Raw genomic sequence first — 21,564 nt, 5'->3', positions numbered from 1 at the left:
TGGGGGAGAATCGACGAAGGTTATTTTTGGTTTAGATACCAATCGAGAGGAATTGAGTATGATAGAATTCGGTATCATGTTGAGTTTATGTATGTGATTTATTTAGATCTCGCTTGGTGTATTCAAACGAGAGTTTCCGAAATATGTGAATAAAATAGAGTTCTAATTGAGTTTAAGGCAATACTCATTATAGTAAGGATCCATCTTTGAGATCTAGAATCGTATACGAAAAAGGCAGTTTAATGATACTGAGGGCAGACTAATATTTTCAAGATGCGACTCGAGAGTTTCCCGATAGTAGCGTCGTTTTGTGTGTTTAGCCGAAGTTCCATGTCATTTAGGATCGGTATTCAAAATGGAATAGCAGTGTGTATAATTTGGAAGCAAGAGATCGTGCAGTATGTCTTAACAGACTCTGTAATCATGTTGAAATACTATTAAAAAAGTGTGAAAGAATGAATACTCATATCTTGATACAGTTGGACTGACATCAGATTAAATGAAGAACGGCATGAAGTTTATTGTTCAGAACTCTTTAAGTAAAAAATCATGAAGGTATATCCTTTCCTTAACATACAGGATTTAAAATACGGTTTATAACTGGAAACAGATTGATCGAGAAAAAGTATAAATGCTCTATATGCAAATATCAAAATATTTGAATTTAAAAATCAACAAATTAAAAATAAAGAATTTATGAAATAAGATCGAAAGGGATTTTAGGATTTTATAAATTAAGAGTTTTCTAATAATATAATTTTTATATTAATAAGTTATAATTGATTAGAGAGTGGATTAAAGAGATTGAAGATTTGAAGATTTTGAAGAGTTGAATAAACATTTCTGATTGGTTCGGAGGTTCGGGGCTTGCGATAAGAGAGATAAGGAATTAGAAAGAGGAGGGGATTAGAAAGAAGAGGGGGAGGGGAGGGGATTAGAAAGGGGAGGAGATTAGAAAGAGGAGGGGGGGGGAAGGGGATTAGAAAGAGGAGGGGGAGGGGAGGGGATTAGAAAGAGGAGGGGATTAGATTTATTAAATTTAGGCTTAAAGACGCCTTCGGTGCCCTTATGCGAGCCAGAAGCGAGAGGCTAGCGAAATCTATTTATTATTATTATTATTATTATTATTATTCAAAATTTAGGATTAGATATACCCCACCTCGCTTAAGTCTATGTACAAACCATTACTTCAAAAAGCCTATAATCTCTAAATAGCTTTAAAGCTTTAAAAGCTTCAAAATTTATATTTTGATGAAATATAGGAATATAAATCTTATTTATCCTTAGGATTCTAAAAGCTGTGTAGTATAAGTGTAAGTATAGATCCTGAATGGCATTAAAAATAACTACGGAGAGTGCTAGCGAAGCTGTTGTTATTTTTAGCCACGAAGGGCCGAGAAAAAGCTCGTTATGATAAGGTATAAATAGACAGATTCGATTGAGAATTTGCTACTCCTCTCCTGATAAGTAGGTACTGTAAGCAAGCAATCGAAAAATAAGTAGCTATTACCCTAGAAAGTAGTATGTAAACAAGCCCTTTATGATTACCTCCATCACAAATATCATCTATTTACAATGATAGGAAAGTTGTGTTGCACGTCTGCATCTTAAAATTACAAGGAAGGCCCTAACAAGTCTTTCAATAGAAGAAAGTCTATCTCTAGCTCTCTCTAGTTCTTTCCTCTAGCTCTCCTTAGCTCCAGGCTACTTCGCATTTCTGGACCACCCTAGAATCTTCCAAACCCTCTCAATCAATCTAGAATACTCTTTAAACGAACTGTTGCACATAGATATGTTTAACAAGCAAGGGTAGTCCTGATAAACATTCAAACACTCTGACCTAAGTCCCAAAACATACCCCAAAACTCTCATTCCGACAAAACCTGTACTTTCATAACTCCATCCTCCCACAGATCACATTCCCTCAAAATTACCTAGTTCCAAGAACGTTTGAAGAACTTCTTATATCTCTTCATCCACACTTTTTCTGACCTTGCATTAGCCGTACGTGCCACTTTCAATTGCTGCCTTGTATTATCGATGACGGTGCCTTGTTCATCTATGATGTTATTCGCTATTTGTACCGTTTCTTGTAGGCTTTCAACGAGGGATTGGGATTGTGCGAGCTGTTTCTTGGTTTCGATGAATTCCTTTTGCCAATCTGGAGTGACGATTTTGTATTTCGCTGATGGAGTCTGTCAGTATGTTGGTTAAATACAGAAATAGCACGGTTACTTACACTTGGAGCCCTTCTTTGGTACGTAATCGGATCCCTCCACGCTTTTCTTCGCGATCAGAGGCAGGCATTCCTTTACTTCACCGTTATAAATCTCCTGGATTCTAGGTTGTAAAAGCCATTTGCGAAAATTCACTTCTTTTTGTCGATTCATGGAACAGAAAGTAAATCCATTTTCGTCTTCGGATTCTGTCCAGATTCCGCTCTATTGTTGTAAGAATCATACCTGTCCCGCTAGGATTGATCCAACTCACTTTGATCATTGTCTCCGCGAAGGATTCTACAGTGTATTTCTTGCCGCTGAATAGCTCAATTATCCATTCTTGTCTCTCTTCGTCTCCTAATGGCAAGAGTTGTCGCATAAGATTGATGTGTATCCAGCGGCCATGAGAATTAGCTACATCTGATGTAGCAGGGTCATTTTCGAAGATTAATGCCAACAGTTCAATGCTTGCTTCATAGAAAACAGGAACTGCTTCGCGGATAAAATCGAGAAGATCTTGTACCATGCCATCTGGAATGATACCGGGAGGCATGGTGTATAATGTGAGAATGCGGGGTGGGAAAGCAGTGGTGTGATATGCTTGAGCCTCTGTATGGTCTTTGCTCTGCGTTGCGACCAGAGAAATTGCAGAAGTTTGGATACAAACTGAAAAGAATATACATAAAACTGATTTGTAGATGATTTTGTGATGAAGGTACACTTGTCTTCAGAAGGAGTTCTTCCGTGAAAATTTGAGATTTGTTTGTTTACACAGACTCGGAAACTACCGAGCTCTTCATCGGATGAGAGTGAAGATATTCACAGCCTCATTTTAGTATTCACCATGAAAGCTTTCGATGTTCATCAAAAGATGACAAGTCATAATATCCCATCTACACAAACAAGATCATTCTCCCCGTGTATGAACACGACAAGGATACAGAAATCCTCGACAATTATTGGCGCGGTTAGCATCTCCAGGAAGGATTGGAGGTTCAACATCTGAAAAGGACAATTGAAATGGCAAGGTAGAATGAAACAACTTAATACTTGGAACTAATTAGGGCTTCATGATACGAATCATCTTCGAGATCGCACTGAAAACGAAGAGTCTTGGACTTAGAAGAGTTTACAGCCAAATTTGAACGCCACCGAGGCAAATACAATCCTCTATTGAAGCCAGGAATCACGACGGTATACTCGGGGCTGACCCGGACTTCCCCAGACTGAAGGGCTGTTCGTATACCACCACTAGTTGAGGAAGTGATTCAGAAATACAATTATTCGATGAGCGAAAGCGGTTGGGGATGTTTTACTCAAAGAAGCTTGAAGTCGAGCTTTGAAGTTAGCACCAACATCACCAACATCACTGTCGCACAGACATCGGCTCTAGTGAACCCCGGAAAAGATAGCCTCGTAACTCTTTTCGCAGCCGCCATCGCCAATCGCAATTTCCTAACATTTTACCAATATTCCCAGAGAAGTTACTTCCTAAAGCATCAGATATGATATTTAAAAGCTGATATCCTTCTGGTGTGTCCCCAACATCAACATATCTAACATCTTCACCATCGCCATCACACAAATATGCCTACCTATCTCCTCCATGGTTTTCGTTGGAAAAGAGAGAATATCCGTATTTATGTGATTCTAAATGATATCGAAGATGCAGCTCCAGAATGGTTAATGGCGCCCTCGACCTCGAATGCTCTCCTCAATTCCTTTTACAAACAATTCGATTTTCTTCCACCAAGCAGTCCGGGTCCCATTGATATTGCACCTACTCCCAGTCCCCCCACAGAATGCACAACTCCCAAGCCGCAATCCCCAAAAACCCTCACGAAGAAGAACAAAAATTCCATGATCTCGTTAAAGTCACCTCACAAGAAGAGGTCCAGCTTAACATTGAGGAAAGGGAACTCGAATGGACAGAACAATGCTAGTAATTCGGGTTCGGAAACTTTACATAGTAGATCAGCATCTGGAGCTACAAATGCGATTTCGAGAGAACAGTCGCATGATGGATTGGGAAAACCATTGCGATTTAATGATTGGAGTGCGATCAAATTGGTCGAACAATATGATCCAGAGGATTTGAAAACGGCCAGTCAACCGTGGGCCTATGTGTCAGATCATATGGTTGAAATTGGGTTGGGTGTTAATATATGCGAAGAGGTGGAGAAGTATAAAGCCAATGTTGCAGAAGCAGAACGTGTTCCTCCTAACTGCGAGGAATTGGGAATGACTTCAGAAGAAATCAAGAAGAGGAACGAAAAAGCAGGGTGGCTTGATAAATTGAGGCAGAACTTGGAGGCAGAGGAAGTGTGCAATTGGTATGTGGTTGTCTGCGGGGATGAGGAAAGATGGGCTCCGGATATTGATTTGTCAGATGAAATGCAGAGTGGTGACGAGACTGAAGTAGACGATTCGCCGATAAAATTGTCTAGGAGGAAAAAGTTCAGGGATTGGCTTAACAAGCAGATATCTTACCAAAATGGTGTACCAGATGGACGTGGCCCTTCTAATGGTAGTCCGAACCATGTGGCGGGCACAAATATAAAGGAGTGATGGCAATCAACAAGCCAAATCGGTAGTAATTATAATATATTGACCTATACAAAACCCAAGTATACAATCTGTATGATTTAATGTACTCCGTCCTGAACACCGTCGCTAAATCCCATATGCAAACAATATATCTTCACTTTTTCGATGATCCAAATCCGACGATCCCCATACTAGCCATCATGTCGTCTTCATCATGTTCGCCCTCCACTCTAACATCTTCGCCGTATTCCTTCTTGACCGCAATTTCCTTGTCCTTTTCCTCCTTCTTTCTCTCAGCTAATTCTCTCCTCTTCTGCCTCTTTTCCTCTCTTTCCTTTTCATCCTCAATCCTTCTCCCTTCCAATCTCTCCCCCAAAGTAACAACCTCCTCATGTTTCTCCCTCTCTAGCCTTTCCCAAATCTCATCAATCCTCCTCCTCACATCCTCCACACTCGCTCTCTGAACCTCTCCCGTCTGTCCTATCGCCCGCAAATGCTGCATACTATTCTCATGTTCCACCCATTGCAAACTATCCTTAAAAGTCAAGTCACAAGCCTGACAGTAAAATCCCGCACCCTTTCCTCTCTTGCCGGTCGCTGCCCCCGCAGGCATTAATATAGTTTTCCCTACATTGGCAGATACATCGAGACGGTTTGCGCGCGCAGATGTAAGAGTTTCATCGCCAGTAAGAGGCGCGTAGTATTTCTTGCCGGCAAGCTTGGCTTCATATCGTAGACGCCCTTCTTCTTTTTCTTTGGCTTCTTGTTCGCGTGCTTTGGCTACATTGGCTTCGCGGTCGTATTTTTTGCGGAAATCAGTGTCCGAGGCATTAGTTTCGTAGGCGCCTTTTTTGGAGGACATTGTCGCGATTTTGGGATTGTAGTTGACGATGAGAGGTATAGTGTGATCTCCAATTCTACGTAGGGCTTTCAATTCGTCTTTGGAAGTATGTATGGAGTGTTGATCGAATTGTTGTCGCAAATGATTTTCTATGCAAGGTGAGGAAGGCTGCGATTTTGCCTTTCTCAAGGTCCGGGCGGTGAATGATTGAAGTATGAGCAAATGTGCGGGGCAAATTAATTTTCTTGAACTCTTGTTCGAACCCCTCACTTAATTGTTTCCACAGTACACAAGACAACAAAGATGCTCTACCTTATTGGACTTGGTCTCTCTGACGAGACAGATATTACTGTCAAAGGACTCGAGGCTGTCAAGAAATGCGCTCGCGTATACCTTGAAGCCTACACCAGTATTTTGCTGGTGGATAAAACAGTTCTTGTAAGTCTTTTTTCTAAACCCGGGGAAGTAAGGCGCTGACTGATGTAGACATAGGAAAGTTACTATGGACGAGAAGTGATTATTGCAGATAGAGATATGGTAGAGAGTGCTAGTGACGATATCTTGGAAGATGCGCAAAATGTAGATGTTGCATTTTTGGTTGTGGGAGATCCTTTTGGGTTCGTTCTACATGATAGTTTCCTCATAATTCGAAGGTTATATGTTGACACAGGTTTAGTGCTACCACCCATACCGATCTTGTCCTCCGCGCCCGTTCTTTAAACATTCCAATCTCTACCATTCCTAATGCCTCCATTATGTCCGCGATTGGTGCTACCGGTCTCCAACTTTACAATTTTGGGCAAACTGTCTCGATGGTTTTCTTCACTGAGAACTGGAAGCCTGCCTCATTCTACGATCGTATTAGAGAGAACAGAAATATCGGCTTACACACATTGGTATTGTTGGACATCAAGGTCAAGGAGCAAACTATGGAGAATATGGCGAGAGGAAGAAAGATATACGAGCCTCCGAGATACATGACTGTAGGACAGTGCGCGTCGCAGATGTTGGAAATTGAAGAGCTCAAGACAGAGAATGGAGAGGGAGGGGTTTATAACGAGGAAAGTCTCTGTGTGGGTGCTGCTCGAGTAGGCTGTAAGGATGAGAAATTTGTAAGTGGGACATTAAAACAATTGTGTGACGCCGATGAGCAATTGGGAGGTCCCTTGCACAGTTTGGTGTTGCTTGGAAGGAGGACGCATGAGTTAGAGCATGATTATGTTAGAGAATTTGCGGTGGACAAGGGAGTCTGGGATACCATTTGGAAGAGAGATTATGAAGGAAAGGTGTAAATGTACATCTTCCAGAGCTTTATGAGAGAAGCAAAAAAGATTGAGCATGAACGAATTGATGCGTTCTATGTGAATGAGAATATCATTTTGAGTTACCTCAGTCGCTCCATCCAAACGGGATGAGAAGAACGTCGCACGAATTGCTTCGGACACGTCAATATTGGTGCAATAAGCTAGTCGCGACGCACCCCAAGAGCAATCTATTCTACACACGAGTTGAAATCTTCCTAGCGCTGAAACTCACTCCCCCCCATCTTCTTTTTCCCAAACGCCCATTAAAAGAAATCTGTGCAACCATCTGTCTCAAGCTCATCAATCACACTTTCTCATGCCGCCTCTTATCTTCTTTCTAGTTCCTTGATCTTAGAACTGAGTTTGTCGTTCTGTTCCTCCAAATTAGCCAATCTTTCCTCAGAGGTAGCCAGGCGCTTCATAATCGTCCCCTTGGACTTCTTCAGATCCTCGATGAGGGCGGCGTCGTTAGCAGTGCTGCTGTGAATGGTAGGTAGCTCATGATTTTCGACAAGACCAGCCAGATTGGAGACTTCTGCCCTCAGGGTATCGACCTCTTCTTGCAATGTAGCAACTCGATCAGTGTCTGGCTGAGATTGGGAGACGTTGGAATTTCGAGGCCCATTGTCCGAGTTGTTTGCCTCGTCGATAATATTTCGCTGACGAATGTCCCTCACCACTTCTTTGACTCCTTTCATTTCATCTTCTAATCTACCAACTCGATCGATTTCGGATGAGGTTCGTATCCCTTTCTCGATTCGATCGACCACTTCTGCTAGTTCCCTCACTAGATTCAGGCCGGTAGAAAGTTTCTCTTCACTTGCCTTGATATCTTCCTCTAGGTTCTTGACTGCTCGAAGTGCAGATTCTGAGGAATGCCACGCCTTGCTTATTCTCTGTTCGGCGAGCTCCTTATGCTGTGTACTTTGGTACGATTCTTGAACACATTTTTCCAAGGCTGTAAGTCGATTATCAATAAGCACAATACCATACGATATCTTCTTTTGTACTTCGTCTATGAGTAACCTGTGCTGAGTTGATTGACGGATATTGATGTCAATGACCGCGTCTTCAAACCTCTTCTCACACCCTTGATACCGCGTCAACATCTCATCGGACATGTCAAGATCAGGGTGCGGAATGTTTGCAGGTGACTGGGTGGGGGAAGGGGCTACTATCAACTGCCGTTTTGATCGTATTGGTTCATCTTCTGAAGACGGAGTAGATTCAAAGTTTTCTGACGGCGCGAGTTCCGAAGATTGCTGCTTCGAAGTCTGTTTCTGTCGGCACAGTCTTTGGTATATCATTGTTGTAACAAACGCAGGCGAAGAATGCATAGATTTTTCTCGTTCCACAACTTCATTGGTTAATTGCCTCCTGAAGTCTTTCGCCTCTAATTTTCGTAACCGTTCATCGACACATGTTGAATGCAAAACGCCACTTGCGTGTCTTCCAATGTTTCCTCCTCCTTTCAAGAGACTGAGTGACTTCTTGCATTCTTGACACTCTAGATATAGGGTCTGAGTGTCGCGCGAAAAAGTAATGATGTATGGTAGGTCATCGGGGTACTGCATCTCGAGAAGTTCGATTTTGGTTCTAACCGATTGAAGTTTTGAAGACGAGATCTGAAGTTATCAGTTTTGTGATTACGTACTCTATGGAGATACTCTACATACACCTCCTGCTATACATGATTCACGAATGATAAGCTTCGAGGGGGCTTCGATGCCGCTGGGAGCTTTCCTTTTTCTTGCTGTACTCTATTGTGGACTAGAGGTTGGCAGGGAGCTCACTATAATCGTGTTTTCGAACGAATATTTGATCGATCATCATTGTAATCATCGTCATAATCATCTTCATCTTCATAATTATTATCACTCAAATCTGAATAGTAGTTCCGTGGGCGCGGGCTTCTAAGACTAGTAGTCTTTTCGTTCGCGGTTGTGCTAATGTCTGACCTCGATGGTCCTACTTCTATTTACTGTTAGTTAGCCATACAGCTGAACATGCCACAAAAGTGCATAAATCACCGGATGAGTGTTTGTCATTAGTCTTTAAGAAAAGAGATGAAGGCTGACGCTGGCTAGTGCTGGAAGATTGTTCCATTGTGCTGATTGTTAGAAAAAATCGTGAAGGTTAATATAAAATAACAGACCAAGAGAGAAGAGGGCTATGTTCGATTAAAGGGTAAAATTGAGAAGCACAACTTGGAAAGGAGTGCGATCGCGTCAGCGCAAGTGCAAGATACAGGCAGGCCTTTGGTACAGCCTTCAGCAGGCTGAAGTTGATTTTGACGCATCAGAACGTTTTAGTAATGAAAAGACACATACGAAAGGCTTTTACATGCGAACACCCGTGTACCTTACTCCATTGAATGATAGTTGATGTGGGCTTCCGCATGAACCAGGATCTAAATTGAAACCGTGTTAAGGCAAGTAATAATCAGACAAAAGCAAACGCGCAGTCTCGCAGTAATAATTTCAGCCAAAAACATGGAATTCAAACTTATTGGCTACTTAAGATCGTGAGTGAAAAGATTTCCATGCATCAACCCACATACCCTGCGCGTCAAAGTCGGCATGAGACAATTTTGAATCGACCCTTGGTATCCAAATGCTTCTAACAAACTTCATATAGCGTCTGTAGCACTACCACCGACGCCAGTCCCCGACGTGACTACTGTATACGTAATGAAATGAACTTGCCAGTCATGATTATACTTGAGAATGGTCGTTGTATCATTCTTGGCTTGGCTATCATTCCAAGCAGTCTCGAGTTAATGAGAAAAAAACGGAAACACTAGTTATACACACCCCAAGCCTCCTTATCAAAATTACTCCGCAATGGGCTGCTGTAACTTCAATCCTTCTCTTTGCAAGCTCTAATTTCCTCGCTCTAATTCCAAGATCCTAGAAACGTGCCTCTCGTTCTTTTCCTCTAACGCTGCCAGCCGTATCATCGTCATGTTATCAGACTCTTTCTAATTCTTCTCCAGAGCCGCCAGACGCACCATTACCATTTCATCAGACTGCTTCTCGGTGCTCTCCAAGCCTGCTAGACGAAGCATTATCGGTCTGATAGATTGTACCATATCATCAATTTGGTGATCCCTAGAACTGATTTTCCCAATCATCTCAGAAACTTCTTTAGTGGCGTCATATCGAATTCCGGATATTTTCTGTTCGAGATTCGCAATCTGCTTTTGGTGGGTTTGGAGCTCGTTCTCGGCGTGCAACCGTAATAAGTCTTCGGATTCTCTGCTGTCACCCAAGTTCTTCAATTGTGTCATCAGGTGGTCAACCTTTCGCTTTTGTCCAGTCAGCCTATTGTCCATCAACTCAGCCAAATTCGTGGTGGTTTCCTTTTGTCCCTTTAGGCCACTTTCCAACTTTGAAGCCAGACTGTTGACGACTTCCTTCTGCTCATTCAGCTCGCTCTTCACATCGGGAAAGAGGTCAGCCAGATTATCCATGACTTTCTTCTGACCCTCCACTTTACATTTCGTATCCGACACAAGGTTGATTGTATTGTCGATGCATCCTTTCTGCTCCTCAAGTTCACTCTCAATATTCGCCAAGCTGATCTTGTCTTTTTGTAAAGAGGCATCAGTTTGTGCTTTCAATTCCCTGAAATTTTCATTGCATACTTTGAGTTCGTGTTTTTGGTTCTCCGAAATTTGTTCTAGGGTGTCTAGCCTCTTGCCATGGAAATTTCTCAGCCCGATTAGGTCTGCATTGAAAAGCAATGTCTGATCTCGTTGTTTCTTTATTTTTTGATCGAATTGGTGATTTATGTCCGTAAGTCTTTCAGATATATCTGCGACAAAACGTTCTAACACCGGAGAAGAAGTTTTGATTAGCGAAGAAGATTCTTTGTTTTTTTTCCAACCTCGAGGCCTACCTACAGGATTCTTCAAGCCTGTACTGACTTGAAGATCACTTGTATCGGTTTCAGCGAGGAACGCAGGTGCTACTTTTTGACGTTTCGAGTTTCTTGGCTCAGCTTCAGAATGATCGACAGGTCTAGCAGGATCAACTTCAATAGACGAAAATTCCCATGGATCTATGTTCTCAGATCTCCGCCGGTTTGGGACTTCTCTAAAGGGATTTGGCTCAGATGTAATTTCCATAGCCTTCCTTCGAGCCATAACTTTGGAGGTTAATGTCTCTTCCAAATTGTTTGAATCTAGTCTTTGTTTGACGTTGAAACCATGTGGAGTGCCGGTCGCGTGGTTTATAATACCACCAAGTGCAGAACCCTCGATTTTTAATCTGCGACCACATTCCTGACATATGGCTTCCAGAGATCCATTCTCGTATGTGATGATATACGGCAAATCACTCGGAAAGTACCTCCCGAGTTCGTCAAATTTAGCCTTCGCTTTGTCGCAAGATGGGGCCTTGAAAAGTCAGAACCGTTATTGCATAAGCAAAACAAACAGTCGTTTCAGAGAATACACGTTACTTACACCTTTCACTAAACAAGATCCATGTACTATTGCCCTTGAAGATCGGCTCATTCCTTTTAGGTCATCATTCTGCCCTGAAGACAGTGGTACAGGACTCGCCGATGAACTCGAAAAGCGTATGGGTGAACCAGAGTCGACCTCGCGGAGTTTATCTTTGTGCGCCACTTCTCCTAATATTTGTAAGATAGCCGCCATATTATAGGGGCAAGAGAAGCCCATAGAAAAATTACCCAATGATTGCATGTTTTTATCTCGTGGTGAATATCGGAGACGCACTCTTCGAGCGTTCCTGTGACGTGCCTTTGATTCCTTTGCCCGAGGATTACCAAACATTTGTGGTATAGTAACAGGATAGAATTAGAAGATAAATGAAATAGATTGATCCTTTGATATGCGCGTATATTGAGGAAGTAGATGTAAAGAAGAACCCGAGCGCGCGAGAAAAGAGCGCAAGAACAATCAAGCAAACACTCAATATCATGATTACCCCGCAATTCCTTTCGCGTTTCAGAACTGTGGGTGACTACATGTCTTGTATGCACAGAAATACCTTATTCGTTCTGTACTGTATATTTTGCAATTAAATCAATCATCAACAACTCTGATTCTGATGTGATCAGTGGGCAAGGGAAAATATGTGGTGGGAAAACACCTTGTAAAGGATAAATTTAAGACAAACAGCAATTCAAAAAAGTGATGTGAAGTTACCCCTACCCCAACAGTGTAACATTAAGCAAAAACTTTTTCTCAGCTCCATTGAGTCTGATCTATCTCAATTTCGTCCGCCAGACATAACCCGAATTAATCTACTGCAAACTCCTCTCTTCAATTTGTAACCTCTCGTTCCTTCTTTCTAATTCCACAATTTTGGAAACATGCATCTCGTTCTTCTCTTCCAAAGCTACTAAACGCATCATCATTATTTTATTAGACTGTACAAGGCTATCCATTTGAAAATCGTTGGAGCCACTTCATTTGTTTGACACATCAGGGTTGTCTATCAGGCTAGTTATACTTCTCAACTATTTGACGAATTCCTTGGTAACTCCTTCCACTTTGGCAATTCAGTGAAGAGCAGTTTGTTCGTTTGAGGCTTCAGTCTCCCTTTCGTATTGCTGTAATTGGCGCTTTTCGACTTGCTCATTTGAATAAATCATCTCTCCCTCTTTCAACGAGCATCGCCGACGCTGTGGTATATTCGTCAATGAGAGACTCTGAATGGGCTAGCTGTTTCTCGAATTTCTCAATGTCCCATTTTTTGGCTTCGAAAATCTTGATGTGGTCCAGATGTAATCGCAACTCATGTTCCATATCCGCGATGATTCCACTCTGACGGACAGTCACTTTCTGTTGCACATCCAACTTGCTCTTCCTGGTTCCTCAAAGCTAATACTGCTGAAGAACAAAGAATTATCAAACTACGAAGTCAAATTTTCAATTCGATGCTTTAGTGCAATCAAGTCTGCATGGATGGAAGATTCTTCGTGATCAAGCCTCGCGTTCACAGTTTTTTCCCAATCCTTTTGTTCTTTGAAAGTGCGACTCATTTCGGTGGATAGATCTCCATTTAAACGATTAGATTCGTCAAGCTCCTCAGTTAACCCTTCAAACCTATCTCTTTGCTCCGTCGCTAGTCATTGAACTTCGTGATTCTGCTTCTCCAGCATATCTTCGACTCGCACAATTCGATCCATAATGTCTACAGAAGGCACGCATATCTCTGTCCTTGAATCATTTAGTATCGATATTGGGCTCTCGGCTTGACGACTGACCACTTCGGCACCGTGGGATAGCTCAATCATCCTTCCTGAACTACCATACGTTGGCGGGGAAGATGCGAAATCTACCGAGAAGCTGGCGTCAGATGGGGTACGTGCTGTTCGCTGGCGTTCTTTGGCGTTTGGTCATCTTCTGGGTTTCCATCATCATCGAATGAATTGATTAATATACTACCAAAACATCCGCCCTGGTCGTGATTCGACTGCTACCATGGTAGCGCTTCTTAAGCTCTTTTTCGCTTCTTTGTCTACATCGTGTTGGCTATCTAGTGACTGGACTGTTCCCGATTGAAGCTGTGTATGATTGCTAGGTGTATCATCATTGGACTGTGTGTCAAAGCCTGGAGAGTCTGTACACTAGGTGGCTAAAGCTGAGCGTGGAGTGTTCTCATGAGATTGCTCCTAAAGCCAAGCTTGATCAGTGTCTATATTTACTAGCGATGAACGCAATGAAGAAAAATGCATACTAATCGAGTTCGTTTATTGCTAGAACGCGAGGTTTCTGATTCCATATATGCTCGCTTGTTTGCCGTAACAGCTTTAGTCCCGTCTAAGTTGATATCACCAGAAGATTCCTTCGGGATAACTCTGGGTCTTGGATGGCCCAGCAATATCGCCATTCTTGGCAAGTGTACCATCTGGACTTTTCACGTTCGCGAAATTCCCATTTCGAGACTTTGGCGCTTGATTCTCGTCGAGCCACCACGTCCATCGCGAGCTTATCGGATCCTTTCCTCTAATTTTCTTTAGTTTTTCCTTCCTTTTCTGAACGTATCTTGTTGTGATAGTTGTCTCACCATTGCGAGTCACCCTATCGGCATGAAAAGCACTCTCGATATGAAATCTTATGTATTAGACGCGGCTTCCGCTTTGCGCAACCTTATAAAGCTTGGCTGGACAATCGTGACATTTGAACCAAAGCTCGTTCTTCTTGGGTACGAGCTTGAGCTTGTCGTTGGGGTACTTCAAATTCAAATCGCGGAGCGCCGAGGTCACTCCAGAAACACCTAGTATGTGACTCGACTCATTAACTTTAACGTCTTTATGTTTAGCTTCTGATGGGGTGGATGGCCGCGAGATTGAAGTAACCATATTGCCTCTAGAACCAGGGAAGCGAGTGGACTCATGTTTCGTTTCCTATGCCTGAATCAGGTCGCGGATAGAGCTTGTATTTGTATAGATGCTGAGTGCATGTCTCGCTTGATTGATAGCTGTCTAAATTGCATTCAGGATGAACGGTATAGAAAGCAGAGTCTTCGTATAATTTGCCTGTGCCATATGGCGAACTGACGATTATCAGCTGATTGCCGGACGAGCGAAGAATTTTAACCTAGTGAATTTTTAATGGTAAAGTTCAGGCAGAGAAACGTTCAAAGTATAATCTTACCTTCTCCATTTGGCCAAGTACCAATAGTATCTCGTTTTCTACAACCCCGTGATGTATGGCTTGGTATGCCTCCCAAATTGAGGTGCAGAGTCAGTCAAAGCTGCAGAACGAATGAGCTGGAGTAGACATTTGATTAACGCCGTGGTTCTATCTTTCTTGCTGGAGGTATCCATTTTGACGCAGAGTTTGGCAGATAAATTTTAAAATAATGGGCTTGTAGATAAAGAAAGTCAAACAAATGCGTTTAGTGGGTGCAAGACTTGCATCACCCGTGTGGTCAGGTTGCTGAATTTGTGGCAGGAAATCTAGGAAACTGTTTCAAAAGATTAACATGTTTTAGAGATTTGTTACACTAGCGTACTTCTACCCCTCGCGTGCGTATTGATAACGCGTAAACGATAAATACGTGACGGGAAAATTCACTGTGTTGAAGTCAATCTTGCCTGTGAAGGCATCTTTGTGGTTAGATAATAAGGACTGTACTCAATCAGGTGCATTTCTCATATAAATTGGTCATTTCGAGAACATGGACTTTCACGTAGGAAGTTATTACTATGTAAACTTTCATCCACTGGAGCAATGCACAGAATGTCTGGTGAGCCGAACTCCATTGTGTTCCTTCGTTATCTGGCACATCGCAGCAAGATGATTGATCCTGTGTTTTCCATATATCAGCCGTGAGCAGCTTTCAACGTTATAAAAATTTAACTGTTCAGCATGTCGATCCGCCAATCATCCGGTACATAATGATATCTCCTAACAATGTACCAATATCTCTGAAGATTCGTGGCTAAGGTGAGTTACCTCGAAAATTAGCCTTGATCAGCCCCCAAAGACCTGTAGTAATAGGTCTAATAACCTGCCGTTATCCCCTCTTGCGTGCCGAGAGCATGTTTGGACACCCAACAGTTTTTCTCTGATCACTCAGTCTTGAACACTGGTAAATAATAAAGTGGGGATATTACTTCAACACAGTCTTAGTTCATCTGCTGGCGAAATACTGGAATATCCTAGGGATATAGTATCCAAATTTCTATGCTGTTGTGCCTGAATCGATAGGACAGTGTGCTGGAAGGGAGATGAATTGTCCACGAGATCACATGACTATCACGTTATCTGAAAAGAACAATATTCAGCCATCTAGAATTTCTCAGCACATCAGTTTTACACAAAATTTGCACTCCGTGAAGTGATAATTTTAAAGTGCTTACAAAATACCAAAATAAACAACAGCAGACGCACCCCTTTAATCGATTCATCGAAACCCCGTTCCCCACAATCCTCACCCTGAAGCCTGTTCACCCCACTTTCATCAACACCTCCACCTAGTCACCTCCACCACAGCGCTTATCGAAACGAACATGAGGCTTCTCGAACATTTGATGATATGCATGATCCTACACTTTTTGTATTCTTAGATACAACATCTCTAAATTTAACTTCTATAAGATTCGCTTGTAAAACAATCTTACGAGGAGAAGTCGATAAGGTTAAGCGAGAGTAGGATGGAAGGAATGTTCACTGAAGAGAAAGTGAGGTAAATATGGTATTTTTAGAGCTCCAATGTACGATGTGCAACAAATCTTTGAGATTGGCATTGATGTGATTTAAGAGTCATGGTTTGGACGGATAGATTATAAGATGGATATTAAATAGGGTGGGGTGATTGAGGGGATGAGGAAACGTAGATGACTTGAATTCGTTGTTGAAAGTAATCCCTAGCAAAGTGAAGCTTTGTACCGCAAAGGTCTTCGAAGATTTCCCAATAAAGATATGTTTGCGACAGATACTCGTGAGCTTCTCAAAGAATATATGAGCCTAAGAAGCGAACCTCCGAGTTCTCTCTATCCAAGCAACATGTCATGCCATTGAGCAATCGATACGGCACAACAGTATGAAATGCTACAAGACCACAGGTACAGAGATTTGGACATCACAGCCACGCTCAAACAACGATATTAATAGAATTTCAAATCTAGACATGCAAAAAAAGTCATTACGAAAACAATTCAGGCAGTGTATATCCATCTCACCTGTCGATACTCAACAGTACAAATCCCAATAGACACCAAGAAACCAGAAGCAGAAGCGCTAAAAATTTACATAGTACGCAGTACAAAAATAAAACATGACGTTAATCAAGGCAGAATTGATGCAGCGGCCCTGTGACCCAAAGAACCACCGATGGACCACAAGGCTGACATATTTATTACCTCATATTTATATCTCTACCAGAATTTAATGCAGACATTCATTCAAAGACCAGGCTGAGGATCGTTACTGCCTAAATGAATGTTTACAGGTTTCCGCCTGTAAGTCAGCAGTCAAGCTAATTTCATCAGCCTCAACCGCGCGTCAAAATCTAGGTATTTCCACAGCGTGGCCGTAGCATGATAAACGACCCGTCTAGAATACCATATTCTTCGAAATTATCATGCGGGAGATACATTCTATTTCTTTTGTTGCATGTCTCAATTCATCTCTAAAAATAAATACTAGGCGACATCAATCTCGATCAGAACTCTGCCCTTTGACTTCCACAGGAATAAAGCTTCGCTTCATGTTCTTTAAACTCGTCACATAAGTATCTTTTTCCCTCACATACGAAATAAGTAAAACAAATCCTAGACCTCAGGTTTCTCCCATTCCAACACACAAATGAGCCACACACTAAAAGTGTACATTAGCTTACAGTTGCAGAAGATCAGCTGGAGACTTTTCAGTTTTGGTAGCTTCAGTCTCTCCTCCGTATCCAAAATCTGTCTCCAGATTACTCCTCAGCTCAATATCTTGCACAAAAAAAGATGCGAGTAATCCAAAGATAGCAAATGCCAATCCAACCTCCCACACAAGCTTCAAACTAACCACGAATAGTTTCACAACTTGCGTTTGCAACTCCTCTGACAAAGATGTGATAAATGCCTTCGAAGCATGCTCATAAGCACCTCCAGCTCTGAACATCTTCTTCAAACTATCGTCATCAATGGTGTAAATCATACTTCTAAATTTAGCTTCGAAGATACTGGAAGGTATGGCGACACCACAAACGAACCCCAAACTTTGAATAAATCCCCACGTCGCAGTCGCAGTCGCGACGTCAGATTCTGGGAGCGGTGCTTGTATCGCAGGTAATGTAGCTGTAAGCACAATTCCAGCACCGGCTGCGAAAACTATCTGTAGTATCACCCAAAGGGCTGTAGAAGAATTTTGATTCAGAATGCTGAAGCATCCAATGGCGATAGTAGCAAGTGCAAACCCTAGGATTTGATTGAGTCTATAATGTCCCACTTTAGCAATCCAAAATCCGCCTAAAATGCCAAACGGAACCATTGGTATGGCTGCTGCAAGAGTATGGATCCCCGATTCCTGCGGGGAATCTTTCAAGACAGCTTGAAAGTAAACGGGAAGAAAATAGCTGGCCCAGTATAAGAGTATTCCATGAAGAAATGTGAGCAAAAAAGCTAAAGACGATGTTCTGTGAGAGAATAGTCGCAAGGGAGTTGTGGGTTGCTTGCAGAATGGCGAGTTCTCAAAAATCATGTATAAGGGTAGAGCCATAAAACCCAATAACAGTGGCACCAATCTCTGCCAAGATTCCCATGGTCTTTCCACATCGGTACCCGACAACGCAATCAGAATCGAGGTAATTGCTCCAATCAATAAGGTGTTTCCAAAGTAATCAATCTTTCCTAGGTTTGACATGGTTGGCCCAGAACGGACGTGGGAAACTCGAAAGAACAAGATGACTGAAAGTAGGGCCAGTCCTCCGATGGGCAAATTTAGCCAGAAAATCCATCTCCATCCAATGTGTTCGACCATTGAGCCTCCGACTCTGGCAAAGAGGATGCGTTAGCATTCAGATGACGAAGGTATCAACCCGGTAAAAAGATTCATAAGAATTGATAATTATGGAATCACCACTCACACGGGCCCAATGAAAGTGCCAATAGCAAACGCTCCATAGATCAAACCAGTATATTTTTGTCTCTCTCTCAAAGAAACCAAATCGCAAACTACCATTGCTGGCAAGATGCTTAAGCCACCTCCCCCAAGCCCCTGAACTGCTCGTCCGCTAATCAGCATACTAGTATGACCTGCTCCGGCGCAAATGCCGCTACCCAGGAGGAAAAAACATATTGCTATTATAGTGGCACTTTTTCGCCCAAAAATATCAGCAAATTGTCCGTAAAATGGCTGTATCGCAGTAAAGGTAACTGTATAAGCATTGATAATCCAAACGTAGCTTGATGACGAATTCAAATCGGCTGTAATTGTAGGCAAAGCGGTTGATAAAATTGTGGAATCAAGTGCACACAATACGGATGCAAGACACAAGCCCGGGAAAATGGCCCAAAACTGCCAGCCGTGTCGTTTGGTGGGGTTCGATTCGCGGTGGGACTCAGAATCTCCTTGTCCAGGAGATGATGGTGATTCTTCGTTCATATTTAATTGTAGTAGACACTAGGAATCTCTAATATTATAACTTTCAATGAATTTTGAGGGATACATTGTTTTATCACAAGAGTGTCGAAACTAGAGAGGTAAACATAATCAAGTGGGAATCAAGCACAGCAGCAGCGGCGCAGTCGGTACGCGGCGGAGTATCACAGGCATTATGTACGCATTTACCCGACTCACAAACACACGTTACAAAAAGAGGCGAAAGAGTGTTTCTCGGTAAACAGCAAACAAGGAGGGGAGGGTCACTGGGTAGTTGATAATAAAACGGCGCTTAAGACATGTGACGTCGAAGGACCACGGTGGTGTAACGAACTGTATGCAATGGAAATTGTTTATTTTCACCATATTTTTCAATACTCCATCTACATCATTTTTGAAATTGCTTGCTGCTTTTGAGAGTTGACAAAAGAATTTTTTACGCTACTCTTTCTTGTCATTCCGCTTTCTGTCCGACGATGTATACAATATCCATCAAGATACGCAGCCCACCTTGTGCCTCTTTTTCTACACCCCGTAGCATCTCACGCCATCTATCAGCGGATGGAAGATTTGGGTTGCCTTGGGTCGACGGTATCACATCATGCTCTACAAAATCGCGATTCGCCATAATCTGCATCTCTGTCCATGGCTTTGCCATGTGATTTCTAATAGGCACTCGGCGATAATCATGAACCTTCAGATTATGGCTTTCGAACAATTCTGTCATTCCACTAACCCATCTATCGCCTCTTTCGTTAGTGAGATTCTTTTATGTGGAAGTGAGACTAAATTCGTACTGAGACGTGCAACCTTGTGACTCTAGCCAAGACTTGCCAAAGCGGTTCATCTCGGTTGCATAGGGCTTTTCTATGGAGGTATGCATACCTCCGACATCCAACTCGTCCCAGTGAAGATATCCTCCTGGCTCTGCCTTGAAGTTAGCCCTTGCAAACGTTCTGCCTTGCATTCTTTTCTACTTACTAAGCATCTTCATGAAGTTTTGTAGCAATGGAGCAGGATCCTCGTTTCGAATGAAGAGATTGATTCGTCCAACATGAACCACGTCGTATTTTCCGCTGATGTCTTCTGTAGGCGGCTTCAAAGCGTCGTGTGTAAATAATTTCACGTTTTCAGGTAGCTCGGATTTGCTTGGAAAATGAGAATCAGAAATATCGAATCCATCAAGCTGAGCTTCTGGGAGTGACCGGGACAAATCCACAAGCCAAATTCTACCGACGGTTAGTTATTTACCCGCATGGCTGCATAGAGATAGGTCGAACTCGACACGCTTACCCTGTTCCACAAGCTACATCTAGGATTTTCAAGTCTTTCTTGTCTGTCGGTATTGCGGGATGCAAAATAAAGCCTGTCTCGTACTGGCACATCCAGTGTTGCAAGTAAAGTCTTTTTCAAACATTGGCTGAGTTCTAGAACTTTTCTTGGATGGTTTTTACATACCTGACAGATGCCTCGTTGTTTCGGCTAAAAGCCAGCACTTCTTTGGACATTTTTCTGATAAAATTTTATGTCTCTCTAGTGGATATGAATCCGAAATTCTGAAGCAAGTAGCAAGATCATCTATATGTAAGTGAGACCCGTTTGTGGAAACGTAATGTTGTCAGATCCTGCTGTTCAGCGCATTAGCCGTAGTATCTTTGGCAACCACAAATCACCCAGAATCTTTACTGCCGAAAGATTAAGTGCATATTGCGCCGCACGTATCTGCAGCCAGTGCACTGTGTATTATTCATTTGAAGATATTTTCCTTTTTGGTGTAGGTTTATCTTCCCTGTTGAGAGCACGTTGGAACATTGATGGTACCTTTGTTTCCAATGAAGTTCAATTCCAATTGGTCCACTTACGCATGGTTGACAGACCGAAAAGCCCGCAACGGGTCATCATTTGTTCCGATCAGATCACTGTGCCTCACGGCAACATTTGAAGCTGGCACATTATGCCATACAAGAAGTATTAGTGTGGCGTGAACTGTCCCAATTGATACTCACGAGTATCTAAGTAGTATCAATCCTCAATGTCCCCGTCAAATAAAACCCAGGGTTGCAGCATCTCTGTACAAATCCGGGAACAATTAATTTGGTGATTACCATAATTTTTGGTAAGTTATTACGCACACGTGTTCGTCTCATGATCATAATCTCAGCTCAATGTAACACTGTTGTACAGCGCCTCTTTACCCCTGTGTTGCAGAAAGTTTTTGCCGTTCTATTTAGCCGAAAAAAGTGTTTTGATAGCTTAATCACCTCATCTAAATCAGAAAAATGTCTTCATCTCGATGCATGCCTGATCAGAAACTGTACTAGGTACAAATCAAAAGCCTCAAAGATTATCTTGCAGCTAATTGTTCTTTTGCGTGGAAAGTACTCGTATCTGTCATCTCACCCTCTACCTCATTAGGAAAGACAGATTCTAGCTTATCTATGTTGCACAATGTATCCAAAACACCATAGACGTCTTGAAGCAACAAAACATCCCGAATGAGGATTCCCGGCAGGTATACTACTCAGTTTTCATGTGATGTCTGTTTAAGGGTAGTGCTCCTAGATATGAGCACAACACTTT

General features: G+C 42.3%; 9 protein-coding genes across 9 annotated transcripts; 2 read left to right on the top strand and 7 right to left on the bottom strand.

The window, feature by feature from the left end:
• Window positions 1-1,934: 1,934 nt before the first annotated feature.
• On the bottom strand, window positions 1,935-2,772 carry EAF02_004647 (uncharacterized protein; the record flags this gene model as incomplete). Its single annotated transcript, XM_038900695.1, has 3 exons — window positions 1,935-2,185; window positions 2,240-2,441; window positions 2,491-2,772. 3 exons carry the CDS (start codon window positions 2,770-2,772, stop codon window positions 1,935-1,937), a joined length of 735 nt encoding a protein of 244 aa, XP_038759207.1.
• Window positions 2,773-3,806: 1,034 nt separating this feature from the next.
• On the top strand, window positions 3,807-4,787 carry EAF02_004646 (uncharacterized protein; the record flags this gene model as incomplete). The annotated part of the gene is made up of 1 exon (XM_038900694.1): window positions 3,807-4,787. The coding sequence occupies one exon, from the start codon at window positions 3,807-3,809 to the stop codon at window positions 4,785-4,787; it is 981 nt and encodes a 326-aa protein (XP_038759206.1).
• A 133-nt stretch (window positions 4,788-4,920) lies between these two features.
• EAF02_004645 (uncharacterized protein) lies at window positions 4,921-5,628 on the bottom strand (the record flags this gene model as incomplete). Its single annotated transcript, XM_038900693.1, has 1 exon — window positions 4,921-5,628. One exon carries the CDS (start codon window positions 5,626-5,628, stop codon window positions 4,921-4,923), a length of 708 nt encoding a protein of 235 aa, XP_038759205.1.
• A 282-nt stretch (window positions 5,629-5,910) lies between these two features.
• Window positions 5,911-6,899, top strand: EAF02_004644 (uncharacterized protein; the record flags this gene model as incomplete). The annotated part of the gene is made up of 3 exons (XM_038900692.1): window positions 5,911-6,045; window positions 6,100-6,224; window positions 6,284-6,899. 3 exons carry the CDS (start codon window positions 5,911-5,913, stop codon window positions 6,897-6,899), a joined length of 876 nt encoding a protein of 291 aa, XP_038759204.1.
• Window positions 6,900-7,008: 109 nt separating this feature from the next.
• Window positions 7,009-9,017, bottom strand: EAF02_004643 (uncharacterized protein; the record flags this gene model as incomplete). The annotated part of the gene is made up of 4 exons (XM_038900691.1): window positions 7,009-8,536; window positions 8,588-8,669; window positions 8,705-8,885; window positions 8,942-9,017. The coding sequence occupies 4 exons, from the start codon at window positions 9,015-9,017 to the stop codon at window positions 7,238-7,240; spliced, it is 1,638 nt and encodes a 545-aa protein (XP_038759203.1). The 3' UTR covers window positions 7,009-7,237.
• An 874-nt stretch (window positions 9,018-9,891) lies between these two features.
• Window positions 9,892-11,712, bottom strand: EAF02_004642 (uncharacterized protein; the record flags this gene model as incomplete). The annotated part of the gene is made up of 4 exons (XM_038900690.1): window positions 9,892-10,742; window positions 10,812-11,310; window positions 11,380-11,549; window positions 11,610-11,712. The coding sequence occupies 4 exons, from the start codon at window positions 11,710-11,712 to the stop codon at window positions 9,892-9,894; spliced, it is 1,623 nt and encodes a 540-aa protein (XP_038759202.1).
• Window positions 11,713-13,718: 2,006 nt separating this feature from the next.
• Window positions 13,719-14,249, bottom strand: EAF02_004641 (uncharacterized protein; the record flags this gene model as incomplete). Its single annotated transcript, XM_038900689.1, has 2 exons — window positions 13,719-13,988; window positions 14,016-14,249. 2 exons carry the CDS (start codon window positions 14,247-14,249, stop codon window positions 13,719-13,721), a joined length of 504 nt encoding a protein of 167 aa, XP_038759201.1.
• Window positions 14,250-17,232: 2,983 nt separating this feature from the next.
• On the bottom strand, window positions 17,233-18,987 carry EAF02_004640 (uncharacterized protein; the record flags this gene model as incomplete). Its single annotated transcript, XM_038900688.1, has 2 exons — window positions 17,233-18,376; window positions 18,470-18,987. The coding sequence occupies 2 exons, from the start codon at window positions 18,985-18,987 to the stop codon at window positions 17,233-17,235; spliced, it is 1,662 nt and encodes a 553-aa protein (XP_038759200.1).
• Window positions 18,988-19,249: 262 nt separating this feature from the next.
• Window positions 19,250-20,566, bottom strand: EAF02_004639 (uncharacterized protein). The gene is made up of 5 exons (XM_038900687.1): window positions 20,443-20,566; window positions 20,278-20,388; window positions 19,966-20,213; window positions 19,782-19,911; window positions 19,250-19,724 (listed from the first exon to the last, which is right to left on the bottom strand). The coding sequence occupies exons 1-5, from the start codon at window positions 20,490-20,492 to the stop codon at window positions 19,439-19,441; spliced, it is 825 nt and encodes a 274-aa protein (XP_038759199.1). The 5' UTR covers window positions 20,493-20,566; the 3' UTR covers window positions 19,250-19,438.
• Window positions 20,567-21,564: the final 998 nt, after the last annotated feature.

Source organism: Botrytis sinoallii (genome assembly GCF_014898435.1).
Source record: "Botrytis sinoallii strain Bc 23 chromosome Unknown BSIN_007, whole genome shotgun sequence".
Classification (NCBI taxonomy): domain Eukaryota; kingdom Fungi; phylum Ascomycota; class Leotiomycetes; order Helotiales; family Sclerotiniaceae; genus Botrytis; species Botrytis sinoallii.
The sequence above is the reverse complement of the archived record's forward strand: the minus strand, read 5'-3'. Positions and strand labels throughout refer to the sequence as shown.

Bases quoted from the DNA above. Each gene is read 5' to 3' on its own strand.
- EAF02_004639 (XM_038900687.1), bottom strand. From the start codon at position 20,492: ATGTCCAAAGAAGTGCTGGCTTTTAGCCGAAACAACGAGGCATCTGTC. The intron at 20,389-20,442 runs GTATGTAAAAAC...TGTTTGAAAAAG, and splicing joins AACAACGAGGCATCTGTCAG to ACTTTACTTGCAACACTGGA. The intron at 19,725-19,781 runs GTACGAATTTAG...AAGAGGCGATAG, and splicing joins TCACAAGGTTGCACGTCTCA to ATGGGTTAGTGGAATGACAG.